The sequence below is a fragment of the Homarus americanus genome, unplaced genomic scaffold (genome assembly GCF_018991925.1).
Source record: "Homarus americanus isolate GMGI-L3 unplaced genomic scaffold, GMGI_Hamer_2.0 scaffold48406, whole genome shotgun sequence".
NCBI classification, from domain to species: Eukaryota; Metazoa; Arthropoda; class Malacostraca; order Decapoda; family Nephropidae; genus Homarus; species Homarus americanus.
The window spans coordinates 4,076,933-4,096,745 of NW_024753828.1; the positions used below are offsets into that span (position 1 = coordinate 4,076,933).

Sequence of the window (19,813 nt, forward strand, 5' to 3'; positions counted from 1 at the left end):
TATGAAGCAGGGTGCAGGGCTCTGGTGATACCCACATTATGTCCCCATTTTCAACATGCCTTAGTGTATTCATTTACATGTAGCCTAACACTTCCTCTTTTTTTTATGCTTTGGTACCATTTATAATTGAGTAAGTAAATACAGTATTAGTTTTTTAATCTATTTATAATAACTGTTCCATAATATTTAGGCTCTGGAGAGAGCCGAGTCTCTGGTGCCACACGTCCGGGCTGAGACACCAAAGCGAGTAACACATCACCACGATGAAGATGACTCTGAAGAAGAGAGTGACAAGTCTTCCTAAGCTGCCTCCACATGTTAGGTGGTGTCATTATTCTTATACTTTACACTTTTTTCCATAACTAAAGAGTTCAGATTACTTAATTCAGATGTACAGTATTCAGAAGGGATATTTTGAATAGTTGAAAAACATGTTTGTCATAACTTAAAATCTTCTTTATGAATTACACATGTATATTAATAGAACACATAGATAGGTCTTATTTCAACTTATCTTGTGTATTTGATCTTATTATAGTATGCAGAGTTTCATTTAATAGCTTTATTAGTTATACGAAGACAAATATATTTGTGAAATACAGTAGAGTCTCGGTACTGTACAGGACAGTAAGGCCTCTACTTATGTTGTGGATGTGTTCCTAGAAAGCTCTACATTAGCACATAAATTGTTACAGTATATATTTTCTAAGAGACTAAGTACATGTATTATAAATGGAGAATGCTTTCTTGGGGGTATATTTTGGTGATAATTTACAGAAAGAAATATTAAATAACTACCATACCAGAAGAGATACAGTAGTGTAGCAAGTATGCACAAACATAAATAATACCACACCTTTACTGGTATGTGCTAAGAAAAAACAGTAAATATTGAAGATTGAAGTTGGAATATACTGTATGTGCAGTACTGCATGACATCCTTGCTGTACAGTACAGGAGTTGAGGTGTGCTTTGGGCTCTCTTAATTGATGTGTTGTTCCAGGTGAGTCAGGCTACAGCTTGTTGGCAGAGATGTTAACTAATTCAATTCTTATGGTGTTTTCTTTTTTGTATATATTAACTAAAAATTTAAACTTTTCAAGATAAATTATCAAATTGTAACACTTAAATCAAAGGAAGTAAAGGCGAGCAACAATTATGTTAAAATTATATGAATTAATGTTGCTTGGCAGTAACAATACAGCTGGCAGACATTGAGCCAAAAGCATTTTTTTATCTTATTTCATATTAATAACAAAACAAATATAACTAAGCCTTAATTATGCATGGAAATATGCTATGTATTGAGTAAATAAAATTTTAACACACCAGAAATGGCAAAGGAAATTGTCTGTAGAGGCTGCTTAAAATAGTGGTGGCAATTTAAATTGGAATTTGTTCCCTGACATGTCAGCAGTAGTTGAGCAAAATTAACTACTTAGGAGTGATGTAAATAGATGATTTACTGTATAACACAGTGCTTGGGACCAAACCCACTGTCTAATTGTGATTTTCATGGAAATTATAGTAATCCCTTCCCCAGCCTCCATCAGTCAGTAGCTGTATACACACACCCACACAATGATATATATGAAACCTTAAAAAGTACAACATAATCTTCGATAAGAATGTGTCTGCCATCTTTCATAGCTGGTTTCTGATTCATGGATCATGATGGCTGAACACCATTTTATTATAAATGAGTTTTTGAACCTGAAGACTCATAGCAGATCCAGTAAGAAGTAACCTGGATCTCACCTGCATCTCCTGGGATATCCTCATGAATTTACTGGAATGAAGGGCTTGCCTAGAATGGAATAAATATTGTGCATTAAATTTTATTGAACCATTAGATTGTTAAACTCTGTATATTTTTTTTCACCATCATTGCAAAATCTCCCAAACTGCAGTATTTTGTAACCGGAATTACTGAGACTCTACTGTATTTTTTTTAAATAATTATGTTTTATGTCTTATGATTCAATTCTTCCAAGGGAAGAGTTGTTTATTGCAACAATAGTTGATATCTAGACAGAGCTCTTAACTATTTGTTTTATTAAGAAATTTTATTGAACAAGTGAATTTATATTACATTTTACACTAATATTAAAATATACCAATGAAAGGTAATGTTTGTGTCTAGTACCAGTTATATATTTAGTTCCATTATATATTTCATTTATTTTGTTATTACTGTTTTATTAATTTATAGATATCTGTAAAAATTAGATAATATATACCAATATAAGTTATATAATGGACAATATCCAATGTAAATTACCAGTTCCTTTGAAGTCTCTGTTTGTCCTAGTTGACGAGCCATAATAGTAAGTTTACTATTTTCCTTTATATTTAGGAAGAGTTTGAGTAATGTATTAAGTAATTTCTTATAATTTAATTAGAAACCAATTTCTCACCTCTAAAATGAGCACAGTATGGTACAGTACTTTGGTAGGGTATTACAGAACACATTGTAGCTGCAGAGTAAACTGTAAAGATGGCATCTTGATTTCCCTGTGCATGTGGCTTTGTACAAATTCTTCAAAGTTAAACACTGTGACACACATCTACACGTTGACTGGTGATAATAGGTGTTTTTCCCATTACAGTTTTTTACAACAATGGTATAGAAAAGGGGTTTACATTATTTTTGCCCTAATTTCTTTTATATATATATATATATATATATATATATATATATATATATATATATATATATATATATATATATATATATATATATATATATATATATATATATATATATATATATATATATATATATTCTCTTACATTTTAGTGCAGTACAGTATAACACATTAAGCCTTTATGCTCCTAGATCACATTTCTTATACAATATAGTAACCTAATACCCTTTTAGAATGGTAATTGATTATTAACAAGTTTACCTCATCTTCTGCTAGGTTATAACAAATATATTACATGTACTTTCAATGTACTCACAAAATATAAATTTAGAAACTCAAAACTGTTGCTGAAGATATTTATCACATACTGTAGTTTGTTTTATTGACTGAATAATTACTCAAGAAATTTTTGTTGTACATTTCAACTGTCTGACACAAATTTATAAAGAAAATTGTGTTCACAAATTCTGAAGTGTCCAGAGTAGTACAATGAGAAATTCACAAGAAAAGCAAATAAGTTATTTTTTGTAGGATGTAATTTGTTTTTGAGAGAATACAGGTTGGTCTCGCAAATTTGTGCTAATTAGTATCCTACTGTGACTGAATTTCCGAAAGGTGTGGATTTGTGGAACATAGGAAAATTTGCTTATCATTTGCTAAAAAACTAAATCTAATTGAACAACATAAATCTTTATTGTTTCAAACTTACACTCCAATGCCATATTTATTGGACAGTTCCTTAACACTCATTCTGCTCTATATAGGTGATGTGGTTCAGAGTTGAACAATTTAGCGAGCACAAGGTTAGCCTAATTTGAAAAAAATTCTGATTGCATTAGGTCAAAATTGAAAAAAAAAAATACTATGATTAACAATCAAATTGATTCATAGCATATCATAAAATACAGTTGCACATATTTTATGTACAGAAATAGCTCCTTCCACACTCAAACCATCATCTGGCTGATATGACACATTTCGGCCAGACGGTCACCCATTTGACTCTGAGGCATGTGGCTGCAGTCACCTGCGCTTTGTGATTCAGTTACAGCCCATTGCCTCAATACAGAAGTTCACTTCCCACACATACACACCCAGGTTCTTCACTTTTCTTATTTTATAGTTTTATATTATATTTTGTTTATTACTAAGTCACAATAGAGTATTCTAATGATTTTTTATTTTTCACAAACAAGCAGGGACAAGTGATAGACATGGTAATTGGGGAATGATCATAAAAAAATGCACAGATTTGTGGAAAAATGGACTTCTGAGACACAAATATGCGAGGTCAGACTGTACTAACTACCGGTAGAGATTTATTGATATCAAGTTTAAGAAGAGGAAGTTGTTAAAGGCCAAATGAAACGATATTTTTTTTTTCAATGTATATTTATCTTTATATAAGCCGTTATGTGTCACATTTTACATCTAATACAAGAGATGAAAGTGGGCCTTTAGTACCTCGAGAAATAGATTTATGCAGAACATCTTGACTTGCAAGGTGAAGAAAAAGAGAAGTTGAGTGAGACTAAAAATAAGAAAAAATAGAGGAAGTGAATAACAGGAGGCAGAATTTTAAGTAAACGTATATTAAGCACGAGTCATCCTGCATGAGCAAGAGAATATTTTAAGGTAAAGTGTTCCCTATTTCTCATTAATATTCTTAAAATCTTAACTTAAACTTTTTTTTAGTTGAAATGTGACTTTTTGTAATTTACATTATACAGTATAGGAACTGTTTCACTCAGATTAAGCAGAGTGTAAAACTGTTTTGCTAAGCTGAACTTATCTAGCTTGACACCCTCAGCCAGGCAGGTCTCATTAATGCACAAGTAGTTTGGGGGATCTAGGATAGTTGACCACGTCCCCAACTACCAGCTGGGGATGATCTTATGATTGGCTGCACATGCATCTACCCAACCATTATGCTAGTCACTAGGGTCACCATCTTGATTTCAGAGTCAATTTACCATAAGGTGAGAATATTATTTTGTCTTGTATTTTCTCAAAAGGTTTGTTTACATTTCCCTGGCCCTCTTGGACTCAACCTGATGTGTCAACAAGATAGACCAAACTTTAGCATGGGGCCTGTGAACCTCATTATTGTAAGCAAGTACCTCTGACCCCACACATATACACATTCTCTCTCTCTCTCGCTCTCGATACAACCCCTACTGGGTTTTCAATAGATCTTGATACAACATCGCTTTGTTATTTTGTTCCTTGGGAATAATATGTGCCTACATGTGATATTTATTGCCAATTCATACATGAACCATGGAATTAAGATGGTAGTCCTAATGGCAGGCTTGATGTGTGTACTGTACTGGCAAGGTATATACATACCTATACTCTAACTAGGCAACCTCCCTATTAAGGACTATTTTGTTGACAGGAAGGGATGGGTAATCATAACATCAGCCCCTTTGCTGCTAGCTGGGGGTGCAGTCTACTGTTATGCACCCAAAAATGTCTTTTGTATTAATAAGACCTGCCTGGCTAGAGACTCAGTTGGAATATAGGATGTCAGGATCGCTCCTCCTTATATTGAATGAAAATTTGGTGTTAATTTTTTTTTTAATTAAAATCATTGAATTTATAAGGAAAAAAACACATACTGTACATTTATATATATAGTAAATATATTTAAGTGATTAATTACATAATGAAGATAGATTACAGTATGAACCAAAATCAATAATTTGAAAAGGAGGGTAATTTTTCAACTACTAGACAATTAATCCTAACCCTCCCCCCCTCCTCTCTCTTTCTCTCCACTGTTTGGGTTCTGTCTGCTTCTGATACTACATTCAATTTCAAAGAAAATAAAGAGCTACTGTAATGTCATAATGTTGACATCACCATTTTTGGTCTAGTTTTTGCTTTTAGCCGAGTAGCCTTAAACAGATGAGCATTTGTATTAGCTCACGGTGCTCTGTTTATCGTATTATGTGTACTGGATTTGTGATATACTCCCTGTGCAATTTTTTATAAAATTTAGAGATAAACTATAGCATGGTAACTTTTGATAACATGGTTTATGAGAAGAGGGGTGAGTGTTTGTATTCTGCTTGAATCTGCTATTAGAAAAATTTAAAACTTGAATAGAATTTGTGCATGATGTATGGTTTAAGTACATAAGTGATGTAGATAAAGTTTATGATTTATATCTTTGATGAACCTCTAACTAAGTTATTGCACTCAATAGTAAAATTACCTACCAAACACCTAAACAAATATAACAAGTTGCTTGCATTTTTGGATCCTGTTTATAAATAATCAAATTTTCCTCTCCAATAGATATAATGGTCAAGTATTGTTACTTTGTTTTACCTTTAACATTTTGGTGAGACTTTTAAGCAATTAACTTACAAGCTGGACCTTTTCAACAATTGAGTAACAATAAAAGGTGCATGAACAAGATTATTTGCCCCTTGAATGGTTTGTGAGAATTGTTTTTATATGTTAAATGTTCTGGATTGGTTTTAATAAGATTTTAGATGTATGTTTCACTGGCACTAGTTGTGTGATGATAGTGTAACCTTCTGATTAGTTAATTCTTTTTTTTAAAGAAATTGAAAAAACACTTGTCATTGTAAATATAAATAATGTTTTATGACATGTGAGTAGTTGCAAGTGACTGTGAGAACAACCTCTTGACTTAGTCTGAATATTCCTTTTGTAATGGGCGTTTAGCTAAGTGGGTGGCTACATTACCCAGATGGACTGGTCTGAATATGGAAAAGGTTGCTACACACAGCACTTCACAACCACCTGGTACCTGAACTTTGGGTTCTATCAGGCTCAAAGCCAAGTTAGGATTCAGGGTCACGTATTTGATTGAGTCAACTAATGCAGTTTCGCTCTCACTTTGAACCCACTGCAGACATAACAAACTTCATACCTCCATCAATTCAGTTACCTGTTACGATATCCTCCTGATAAACACCACCAACTCTACCTTGTCAGTCTAACTACAAACAGCACCTTCTATTATGGCAGGATAAGTGATGAGAATGGACATTGTTTTATCATTGGTGTGATTGATCTGAAATTGTGCTTCAGTTACGTTCACAGATACCGGAGAGTATCAGTAATGGGTTCACTTAAATGGTATTCATTGATGATGTTTGTTGAATTGAAGCTCACATTGCATGTTGTTCATTCCATTTTGTAACTGTAGTGAACCCCTGCTGTCTGTTGGCAAGTGAGGCTAACTTATATATATCCCAGAGTTATGATCTTAGTATTACCTGTACTGTATATGCACACTTTACTCAACCTCCCAATTAATTTGAGAATTGTAAAGGAATAAGCACTTTACTTCCTTCTGCAAATGAGGCAGTTATCATGTTTCAATAAAGCCAGATGTCTCGGGATGTTGTGTAATGGGAGGGTTTGTGGCTGTACCTGATACAAGCCATTCAACCTGTGTTATCAGCCAGCAAGAGGGTTCATATATAACACAGTATCAATATTTTACAAAACCTCTTCAAACAATCCCTCATCACTGGTGTATGAATTAATGCAAATTGGAGAGATATTTCTCATACACTGTTTAGTCAATTAAATTCATTCAGGTATTTAGCAAACCAGGAAAAGATGGTCTCAGAGGTTCCATCTCTTTTATGGCCTCTGTTCACAGCACAGTACAGTACTGTACTGTATTTCAGTCAGATCCGTTATGGTTAGAAGCACAAACTCCTCTACTAAAGTCATCACAGTATTTCCAGGTATTTTAACATGGACAGGGATAATACCGTACTGTATTGTGTGGTAATAGGAAGTAGACAAGGTGAGTTTTAATTTTTGTTTAGAAAGGTTACTTCCTTTAGGATTTTTCACTTGGTCTTGACAAATGATCTCTTCCATCCCATTTCTACTTGGTTTAAGGTCTCACTTGCAATTATTGTACTGTACCGATAAATCACAAATGAAGGATTGTGGTACAAAATCTGTTGATCAAGGGAAGGGAACCCTCCCACCTTCCTCAGTGAGTTCATAAATCAACAACCCCTGATTTAGAAAGAAGTAAGATCTGTGTTAGGGCTGAAGTGATTCGCACCAAGTGAGTTAGTGAATTACATTGAAGTTGTTTGACTTGGTAACTCTGAATCATTGCTGGACTTCAAGCCAACCACTAGTTCATGGAATTTAATGATCTGATACCAAGTGGGCAAGAAGTACTGCTTATTGCAACTTTTTCATTATCCTGGGTTGTGCGTCAGGGTAATGTAATCTGGTATTTTATTAAAATATCCTCTCTGAAGGGCTGGGAGGTGGAGTTTACTGGCAATGTTCTCACTTCCTACCTCCTCCAAGCTATAGAATAACGTTTTGTACTTTATTTTTAGAGTATCATAGTTGAAAGATATGAGACATGTTTCTAATAATGTTAAGTGTCTGAAAATAATATTAATTTTAGTAAGAAAAATATTATTTAGGTTTTGTGATAGATATTAATGATGAGGACAAGGATGTTGATATTATTTGAACACTTTACCTATTGTGCATGATGATGCTTTCATTAATTAATCATGCATGAGAAGTTTAGTATTATATATTGTGTTCAGTTATGTAGACCTTTATGATAGAGTTTGTGAACAAATAGGCTGTGCATGATATACTTAATAGATTTATGGATTTATAAAATTTTTAGTAAACACTGTTCAGTACACTCCCACTTATCTAGTCACTGCATATCCAAAAACCTCAGAGAACTGGGATTTTTCTGATTTGAGATAATTGGGGCAGGCAACTAGCTGCCAATTTTACATGTTATTTATAAAATACATTGTAGTCACATCCATCATTTCTAAAGCTGCTACATTCACATTATTTACTCCTGAAAGCTGCCTCTTGTAGCACCATTGCTGCCCTGAGGTCCTGCTATTTCTCACATCTCCTGTCACTGTATTCCTTATTGAGTGATTGTCCACATGCTTCCTGATCAATTTAGCCAAGTGCATTATTTACTGCCATGTTTTCTTGCAAGTACAGCATTCTACTTTACCATCCATTAAAGTTCACTCTGAACCTAAGAATAAGTGTTTAGTGCTGTCTGCAATAAAAAATGGTTGATAATTGGGAGTGTATTGCAGATTATTTAAAGATAACCGTATTAATATAATGTAGCAGTTTATGGTTCAAGAAAATGATGGGTAATCAATCAAAACACTGCATTATGATTTTTTTTCGTATACGTACATATATTATTTTCCTAACAAATTTTATTATAAAATGAAGTTTCATACTTTTATAAAATTCTGTTGGATACATTTTAATTATTCTATTTTCTGGTCACGTATTTTAATAATGTGTACACGATCAAAAAAGTATTTATGCACATTGGGTCCGATGATTTCCTAAATGATCAATATACCTATGCTGCAACGTAACCACCAACATGAACCACGCCATACATTGTTCGCAAGATTAATCTATTTTCTTCTGAATGTGCATACAGTATTATAACAATACTTACTATGGATAAAACAGGAAATGTTGCTAGCAAGTGAGAAATGACCTTTTGCAATATCCATCATCTGTGGTGTCAGAATGTTTCACGTGAAATTTGCATCAATACTGTAAATGTTTAACTTCTAAACTTTATGGCAAAACTATGGCTTACAAATGTGGACCGTTACTTTATGGCTTAGCATTGGATTTCAGACCTGGCCCACAAGGTTTTCAATCAATATTTTTAATTCAGCTGCACAAGTGTAGGCATAAAACTGGACCAAGGAAAAACTTTTATGAATCCTTTCTATGTTTCAAACCCACACTATCATAGTTAATGGCTATCACATTTAAAGAAGGCAGCAGGAAATAAAATTACCCACCTTACCATTTACAAGTTGTTGACAAAACTCCCTAGTATCAAACATGCCAGGTTTTGGTAAGTCTCTCGATACAGTATTGTAATAAGATACTGTACCGGATAAATTGGAGTTTTCCCATGTTTTTCAATGAGATGTGAACTGGGAATAACTATCAAAATTTTAAAACCTGATGAGGATTAGGATATTGAGACTCCTAGCTAGGACCACTGTTCTGCTGATCAGTAAATACAGTAATTAAGATCTTGTTTGAGATCTACCGTATATATCAAATACGCAGACTTCAGGATAGTACTGGATGATTGTTCTGATGGATGCCTTCTTCCTTCCCCAGGTATGCTGTGATAGACAAGGAGTAACCCTCACTTTACAATAGACAATGATTAGCCTTAACTTTACAGTAGACAATGATTAGCCTTAACTTTACAGCCAACTTTCAGTAATTTAGCTGTGCAGCTCATGAAGGCTGGTATAAACTGTCATTACTTCTTTTGAAGTAACAGCCATAGCATATACTAGGGTATTTAAGTATGATTTCAAACCAGCAATACATGGCATCCACATATTAGTGAAGCTATTTAGATTTGCTTGTACTGTAGTTAGCTGATAAGGACGGTATCATAGTTTGTAGTTGGTGATAGGTAGTCAAATGGAGCAAACCTTTAATTGGAGCTCCTTAATCAACATCATTTTGGTTATAGAAGCTTCCAGTCACATACAATGTGTGTTTTCTCATTTCCTCAGAGAAACACCTTTTTATTTAGCTAATAATATTTGAAGAAATTGTACTTTGCGTGTTGTATGAGTGCATCAGTTTTGGAAATGCAGGATATAACAATAATCCCCCCTCCCCCAAATACTTATTAAACTTACATAGGCCAAGTAGATCCAGAGCTTTCCTCTTCTCCTGTTGGTTAATTGTGTGAGACTGGGGCATTCCTAGTTCACCCAGCAGTGAATGGACATCTAACTTTGCATCTAGGGAGCTGAAGGCAGTCAAATGCAGTGACAGCCACTGTTTTGTTGTGTACCAAAAAATAAAAAATGGGCCTAATTTACAGAAAACTGTATCTGCATTGCCCCAAATGGGCAATCAGGTTTATGAGACCCTCTTTCATACCAGACTTCAAGCAATATTATAGGCTTTGGCAACATTTCATTATCATTTGGGCTTTTCATGAATGAGGTTACATAAATACCTTATCTATAAAAAAAATGTACCGATAATGTTTTATAATTCACTGTTCATTCTACATAATGTACAGTATATACAATTGTTTCAACTATTAGATGTTCTTGGTAAGGTTAAAATTATGTTAATAGTACACTTTCGACTAATCAGTATCCTACTGTCTTCTGTGGAAAGTCGTTATATGGTATTGCCAACCAAATACAGCATGTAATACAGTATATTCTATACTGTGTGTGACATAAATAAAACAAACACCCACTCAGCAGTGAGATACAGTCATGGTGGAATGTGGATCTGCTATTTTCAGATGATGCCTAGTGAACCAACATAACTTAATTTATATACAGTATAGTACTAGGTGGTGGAGTGGTTAGTGTGCCAGCATGCTAGTTTGTGTACTTGGATTCTTGATTTCAGAGTATCCCACAACAAAACATCCAGGCATTCCACTGAGTTTTAGTACCATGCCTCAGCTCAAAATCATGTTGTCAGGGACCTAAATAGAACCCCACATTTTCATACAGCTTGTATTATAGTTCAGATTTATTATAGTATACAGTATTTTTAATACATTTACAGGATAATTTTGCTATTATCATATATAGTATGTAGTTTATATAATTGTGGTTTGTATAGGTATTTATTATAATTTATTTTTATTTTTAAAGCAGGGTAAGTTTTATACAAGTACAGTAGTATATAGTATGCATACACATAAAGTTAAATTGGTTAATATTTGTGTAGTCTTGCTTACCCTGACTCAGTGTTTTCCAAAAATCACCCCTCTGGTCCCAACTTCGGTGAATGATAGAAAGTAATATACCATGAATTTCATATGCTATAAACTGTAATTGAAGTAATGCCTAAATTATTTTTCTTTGGTCTTCACAAATACTTTGTACCCTTGTTAATTCGAATTTCAGCTTAATTCGTGTTTTTCAAAAATTAATTAAACAATTTGAACTTGTAATGTATGGCACAATGGAATTTGTAATGGTACGGTACTACCTGTAGTCACATAGAACAGACTCCACACCTCTATTCTGTTGCCATGGACTCTTTCTGAAATCCAGTACAACCATAAAGAATGAACTGAACTTGTGAAGTCCCATAACATGGCATGGAGGAACAAAACAACCCAAACTCATAAGCTATACCTAGGTCCACCATTCAATTTGTTATATATTTTAAGACATTCAGAATATAGAAAGGATTCGCAATAATTTTTCCCCTCAACCTGGTCTTATGCTTACAGTATATACAGTACTGTGTACAGGGGTAGCCGATTTAAACATGGGGTGTTGTCATTGATGTGGTTTACTCAAGAACGTCAACACCTCTCTCGATCTAGATTGTTGACCTTAAGGCACCATCTAGCAAAGCAGTTGACAGTTTTTTTTTTACTTGTGTTTATAAATTGGGACTTGACAAGTTCAGTCCATATTTCTTCTCCGATATATTATTGATAAGACTCAAGTTTTAATATTTTAAGGTACTGTACATTAGAAAGAATGATTCACAGTACAGTACTTAAATTTGCAATAACTAACATTTAGGCTGTGGCACTGATGATCAATAGCAATGTCTAGTATTACCATATATTATATGACTGTAAAGATATCAATATAATTAATAGTCAGGATTCAATCCCCTGCTTTCTATTGATGTATAAAGTATTATAAAAAAATTTGCAAGTCAATCATTATACATCAGAATTTTGTACAAGGTAAATCATTTGAGTTACTGCATTGTAGGAAACAGTGACTAGGATATTAACCTTATTAAACTATGATAATCTTTGTACTTCATGTAATAGCTATGTACTAGGCATTAAATTTCACTTTGTTCTACACTTTTTTCTTTTAGTGCCTATGGTTGGGAACACAGCCATTAAACACCCTCATTGTGTTCTTGTGAGAGAGCATACCGTTCAATGTCAGGTTACGCTATCCAGAGGAGGGTTTGGCAGCCAAGTACAGTTGTACCCCGCTTTACGCGGTTTCACTTAACGCGATTTCTCATATACGCGGTGCCTCGCCAGAACCGAACTTTCACTTAACACGGTTCATCTACCCATATACGCGCAGAGTGTCCGGCTCGAGACGCTATTTTTAGATTCGCCGCTCCCGCCTGCCTCGCCTCTCCCTCCTCCCTCGCCTCTCCCTCCCTCCCCTCCGCCTCCATCCCCGTGTGCCGACCCATCTCTTCTACTAACGTAAGTGTTACACCTAACTTTTAGTTTTCCTAACCTAACCTTTATTTTTCCTAACTTAACCTTTATTTTTCCTAACTTAACCTTTATTTTTCCTAACCTAACCTCTTCTATATTACTTGTTTGTTCATACCATCATAAAGTTCAGATAAAATTTTTACTACAACATAGTTGTGTGTCGTCAAAAAGTGGAGTTTGGGGTTCGGGCCAGTCTCTATTGGAATTAATCCCATATGTTCTGTTGTTCACTTAACGCGGTACCCTGTGGGTTCAATTGACCGCTAAAGCGGGGTACAACTGTACTGTAGATACAGCACTCCTCCCGTGAGTTGGTTGGCTGTATGAGCTCATAAACTGAAAGTTACCCAGGTCATGCTACCAAGAACATGTCAAGCCTTTTAAAAAGAGTACTGTATTGTACTTGCAGTATATTTAATATATTACAGGATATTATATATAAATAAATAAACAAATAAATTCAAATTCCCTTATCATCCTGTGTCATATACAGAAATACTTGAGTCCCTGAGCGAGTACACAAAAAGAAAACGGACATCCTGGAGTGGATAGAGAACGACACCTCTACTGGGGGACTCAAACGGCTCTCATGTTTTGTGGCGCTCTACCGTAATATGAATAATATGGAAATTACAATTTACTTATATATATATATATATATATATATATATATATATATATATATATATATATATATATATATATATATATATTGTAAAAATTTAAATAAAAGAGAAAAACAAAATAAGTAGCGTTTAAAGTGTACTGTACATTGTGGCTTGGCGCGGGGTTATGCAGTGTTTACAGTTCACGTTCGACATCACATGTTCAATTGATTTATGTGTTTTGCTTGTGAAGAATTGCAGAAATAATTTATGTAATATTTATGTATACAGTATACCTGTACAGTATATGTAAAATGTAAAATTTTAAATAAGAGAAAAACAAAATACATAACGTTTTAGACCCGCGCGCTCTGTTTACTCCACACTGTGTGAAGTTTTGAAGTGTCCTCAGTGACTTGTGATTACTGTTTCTCCAATCTTGTGACTATGGAAAAGAAGAATATCTCTGGGAAGCACTCTGGTGATCGTAAAAGAAAGGCTATAACACTTGAAGAAAAGCTTGATGTTTCATGACTCCTCAACCTTCTCCCCCATCAAGTTATATTCATATTTTTTCAAGGTAAAGTGTAACATTTATTGTATGATTTCATTATTAGATATGAATGTAACATTTATTTAGACTGCTATCCTTTGTGTTAGGCTAACTACGAATTTTTTTTCTATTTGGAGTAATCTGCACCTAACCCTATTTTCTCCATAAGCCCTGTTATTTCTATTACACGAATTTCTATAACACGATGTTTTACAAGAACACTACTATCGCGTTATAGCAGAACTACCTGTAGGTCATAAGTTGAGGAGTACCTGTACTGTACTGTATTGGTGGAGAGGGGCAATATTGATGCCATACCCGTTACGGTGTAATTTGTTTTGATGAATTTTTTTTTTTAAACATTTTCATCGCTGAATTTGGATATAATATTCATTTCTTGGGCAAATGCTTCGTTTGGTAGGTAATTAGACCCCTAGGCTCGCAATACTTCATTTTTATTGGCAGTGAAACGGTATGGCAGCCCAATCGACACGATGTTGTTATCCGTTCTTTATTTCTTTCAGTGCAACAACTGAACAGCTCCATCCAAGCAGTCTCACATCCACAAAAAAAATTTAAATTACAAGTTTTTCTGTTTAATATGCCAGGGGGTCTAGAGTGGAGCCCTCCCCCCCAGCTAGGAAGTTAGGTAGGTTGGTACCGTCTGCTAACAATACTTCAGCCGCCTGTGTTTCTTATCGACTTAGGTTGGGTTAGGTTTAATTTATAAATAACCCCATTTTAACATAATTTCCCAAAATACGACAATGTCTACTGCAAAACACAGTGAAATTGCGGCATTTTTAAATTCATTTTCTTGAAGTTAGGTAGGTTTTCTGTTGTTCATGAACTAATTTCTAAATATTTTTTTTAGGTATAATATTGGAGTTTTCTTGTATTCGAGGGAAGGAAAGGAACCATATTTCTATCTGAAAATTCACTATCCAATTGGTTTTCATAGGAACATAACCCTTTTGGCAAATGAGGGATACCTGTACAGGTATTCCTCATTTTACAGTGGGGTTGGGTTCCTGAAAAACTTAAGTGAAATTATTGCTAAATGAGAGATAACAGCAAAGCATGGAGGGCAAACAACAAGTTCAAATGGCAAGGCAGTGAACACTGGGTACAGTAATGTACTCCGTAATAATAATAAGAAAGTTTATTATAAATTGTTTCGAAATTAAACCATTTATTTTTATTGTATTTATTTTTTACGGGGATTAGCCCACCCGGGCATAGGTCACTGACCCACATCGGGGCGAAAATGTGATGATGATAATAATTATTATTATTCATAGCAAATAAAATTTATAATAAAAATTACAAAATTAAAAATTAAATAATAATGATAATACTAACACTGTAATACAGGTGCTCCCCGACTTACGACGGGGTTAGGGACCCAAATCCAGGTCGTAAGTCCGATTCGTTGTAAGTCCGACATAGATAAAAAAAAAATCTACAATGAAATACAGTACAGTCAAAGTAATAAATAATGAGGAATGGATAGTGTAACTGAGCACTTACCTTTAATGTAGTCAGCTGAATGCACACGAGGCCCCCATAATTTTCTATTTACAGGATACATGGAGACTATATTAACTGGATGAAGCAGAGGAGGAGACAGCTGGGTGGGTCATCAATGTCGCTTTCTTCAGACAGGTTTATGTACTGTGGAAACTTGCTGGTTGAAGGTATTGGATCATCTTGAGGGAGTGAAGAGGCAGTACTGGTGGGGCATGAGGAGACAGCAATGGGGGACTTCTTAAAATAGATGTCCAATTTAGATTGCACAGTTTGTTTTTTCTTTTCATTATAAATTTCTCTGTATCAAGCAAGTGCATCTTGGACCATTCTGTCAACTTTGGCATAATGCTCATAATTTTGATCCATGCCATCAAACATTTGCATTCCTTTATTAATTGTAGCAAATGCCTCTGCCATTTGTTTCACTAAAAACTTTTTGGGAGGTGCAGGTTCTTTTTCTACATTTTGTCTTTCTTCTTGCTCTGCAATTTTCTGTGCATCTAGTTCAATAAGATCCTCGTTACTGAGCTCTTCTGCTACACTTTCAACCAACTGTTCAACATCTTCATTATCAATTTCTAACTCCAGCTGTTTACCTAACTCCACTATCTTGTTACTAATATCCGAAATAACTTCATTTTCTTTAAATCCTTTGAAACTGTTCACATATCTTTTCAGGATTTTCTTCCATATTCCATTCATGCAATGTTTTGTAACCTGATCCCATGCTGTACTAATGTTCTTTATACATGACAAAACGTTGTACTCCTTCCAAAACTCTCTGAGCGTTTTCTCACCTTCAGTAGCAGCAACAGCCTGAGTGAAGGTCGTGCATAAATAATACGCTTTAAAGGCAGCAATAGCACCTTGATCCATGGGTTGGATGATAAGAGGTAGTGTTAGGTGGAATGTACACTACCTTAACATCAGGGTGCATGTCGTCCAGGTGTGGTGGGTGTCCCGGAGCATTATCCAAAATCAGCAAAATCTTGAATGGAATCCGTTGTTGCAGACAATACTCCTTGGCTCGTTGAATGCAACAAGTCATGAACCAATCCTCAAACAGTGTTAAGGTCATCCAGGCTTTCTTATTACTGCGATAAAACACTGGCAGTGTGTGCTTGCTGACATGTTTAAAAGCCCTGGGGTTCTCTGAATGATAGATCATGAAGGGCTTTAGCTTGAAACCAGCAACATTCCCCCCCAACAGAAGTGTAATTCTGTCCTTGAATGCCTTGAATCCTGGCATTGTTTTCGCCTCTTTGTGGATGTATGTCCGCTCAGGCATGCGCTTCCACAATAATCCAGTCTCATCCACATTGAATATTTGCTCAGGCAAATAATTCCCTTCCACAATCACTTCATCTAACTCCTCCTTAAAAGCTTCGGCAGCACCAACATCGGCACTAGCTGCCTCTCCACTCACCTTAACATTGTGTAGACTGTAGCATTTTTTAAATCTATCAAACCACCCATGACTTCCTGTAAAGGTTTGATCACATTCATCTCCTGCCTGCTCCTTCAGGCTTTGGAACAGGCTTCTTGCTTTAGCCTGTATGGTTAGAAGGCTTAAGGGTACACGCTTCTGTATCTGGTCTTCTATCCATATCACCAATAATTTTTCCATATCGTGAATAGGACCTTGTCTTTTCTTTGATATTATAGTTCCCTTTATAGGTGTTGTTCCTTTCACTACATCACAAATACGTTCCTTGTCCTTCAGAATAGTGGATATGGTAGAGTGTGAGAAACCTAGGTCACGTGAGATTGTTGCTACAGTTTTTCCATTCTCATGCCGAGTTATCATCTTCATTTTCATCTCAAAAGTAATTGCCTGTCTCCTTTTCTTTGGAGCACCACCAGCACTCTCACTTTTACGCTTTCCAGTCATTATAAAGTCAATTAAATACGATAATAACAAAAGTTCACAGCGCGATCAGTATAGGATACGATAGCCAAACACCAACTAAGCGCTCCACTGAGTGAGTGTACCCACTCGGCGACCTAAGCCCGCCACGCTCTCGCCCGGGACAGAAACGTTTCGGTATAGAAAATGCGCGCGTCATTTGAAAATATTTTTGGTCACGACTGCCGCGGTCGTATATCCCAACGGTCATATGGTCAGAGCAGGTCGTAAGTACCGATGGACGCAAGTCCAAGCAGTCATAAGTCGGGGACTACCTGTAATAATAATAATAATAATAATAATAATAATAATAATAATAATAATAAAGAATTACAAAAATGAAAAAAAAAGATCAAAAGTGAGAAACAATATATGTATGTTGTGTTGTCAATAGTAAGAGAAACAATTGAGACCCTGCAATTGTGTGTAAATGAGGCAGAAAGTCAAATCAGCAAGCTGGGACTTGGTCACAATTTTCGTGATGCCATATGGCAGCAGGGTCTACCATTAGACAACACATTATGCTTCCAATATCTTCCCAGGCGGTAGTACCTCCCTGCTTGATAGCTGCCTACTACCTACTGACATAGTTCAGAGTTAAATGATTTAGTGAGCAAAAGGCAAGCCTAATTTGTACACATTTCAAAACGCATACATCAAAAATGCAAAAAATTTCAATGGTAAACAATAAAATTTATTCATAGCATATCATAAAATACAATTGCACATATTTTATGTAAAAAAAATAGCTCCTTCCACACTCAAACCATCCTCTGGATGATGCTATGTAGTTCAGCTCAGAGTTGTGTGGCTGCTGCTGCACTGTGTTTATGCCATGACATTACATTGGGGGAAGGAGGCGGGGAGCACGGCTGCATTCGCGATGCACTTACAGTCCATTGCCTCTACAAATAATTTTACTTCACATATATTACACACACACATGCTCCTCATTTTTTATCTTCTAGTTTTACTGTACAGTATTATATTTTCTTTATTTCTAAGCCACATTAGAGTATTGTAATGATTTTTCCACAATTTTTTTTAGTTTCATTACATGTAACAATGGCAACATGCCATCTAACAGGCCACTTCATCCCCAGATTTTTCCCCTTCTAAGGGAGTCAAGCTATCAATTAAACCAAATTTTGATGTAACGTTAAGTGAGAATGGGTGTAAAAAAAAAATTATCGCTAAACCAAATTAACGTTAAGTGAATTAATGCTAAACTTTCAATTAGTCCTCCATTTACCCAAACATATGCCTTACAATGGTTTTAGAAGGCTTTTGGTGTACCAGTAGCTTTCCTCTTATTTCACAAATTTTCATCACTTTCCACTGCACCTTCTGATTTACCCTTTCCTATTTCTTATGTTGCTCTTTTGTGATCATTTTTATTGTAAATATACTGTAGTCTATACCATACATCCTTCACTTTTCTAAATCCTCTGTATTCCACCCTTTATCATGCAATCTATTATTTTTCTTAATCTTTCACATCTCAGTACTGTATCTGTATACAACTTCCAGGTTTATTCAGCAGAATGACTTCTATAAAATTTATACTTTTTCTTGTTACCTTTCACCCCATCTGACACTCTTTAAGATACAGTACAGACTGTAGTTATTATTTTCTCTCCTTCATTTAATTATTTCTGCCCTGTTGACATGCACTCCAAGAGGTTTCTTGAATTTCAAAATGCTTACTGCTGTGTTTATTTCTCTCTGCACTTCAGTTTCCCTCCTTCTTTCTGCATCCTCCAATTATGAGATCTTAGCCTCTTTTCCATCATTAGGTACTAAATTACATATAAATGCATGATATGCAGGTACTGTATTGTAAACTAACAGTTCATAATGTACATCTTTACTCTTTTGGATCATGTAAATCATAAGAGTACTTTTAAATCCAGATGTTTGCTAATATTGTAACATTTCTGACTTTACAGTGAAGGTAATCATTAAAGCTATTAATGTTATGCTATTCCCCAACTAATGAGGTAATAATCACACTGGCATGAGACATGTGCCTGCCTTGGGTGTAGATACAGGCTATTAACCATAAGCATGTCATACACATTAACATTTACAAAAAAAATTGTCAACTGGGTCAGTTTAGGGTCCTCATATTATGGAAAGAAAACAATTCTCCTTCACTATGATGAAAATTTCAAAGCTTAAAATTTTAAAGGACCAGATTAGTTTCAGAAACCAGAATATCAATGAATACTGTAGATACTGCTACCATCTACCATTCAGAGCACCAATGTGTATCACCAAGTAGAGATAAATTTCTCAAAAGGAAAA

At 35.0% G+C, this 19,813-nt stretch overlaps 1 protein-coding gene across 3 annotated transcripts in view; it reads left to right on the forward strand.

The window, feature by feature from the left end:
- Positions 1-12,532, forward strand: part of LOC121855458 (cytosolic purine 5'-nucleotidase-like) — a 73,249-nt gene extending 60,717 nt beyond the window's left edge. For all 3 annotated transcript variants that reach the window (XM_042350397.1, XM_042350396.1, XM_042350394.1), the window contains one exon: positions 191-12,532. In XM_042350397.1, the coding sequence (XP_042206331.1) occupies positions 191-304 (114 nt within the window). In that variant the 3' untranslated portion in view covers positions 305-12,532. The remainder of the gene's footprint in view (positions 1-190) is intronic.
- The last annotated feature ends 7,281 nt before the right edge of the window (positions 12,533-19,813 follow it).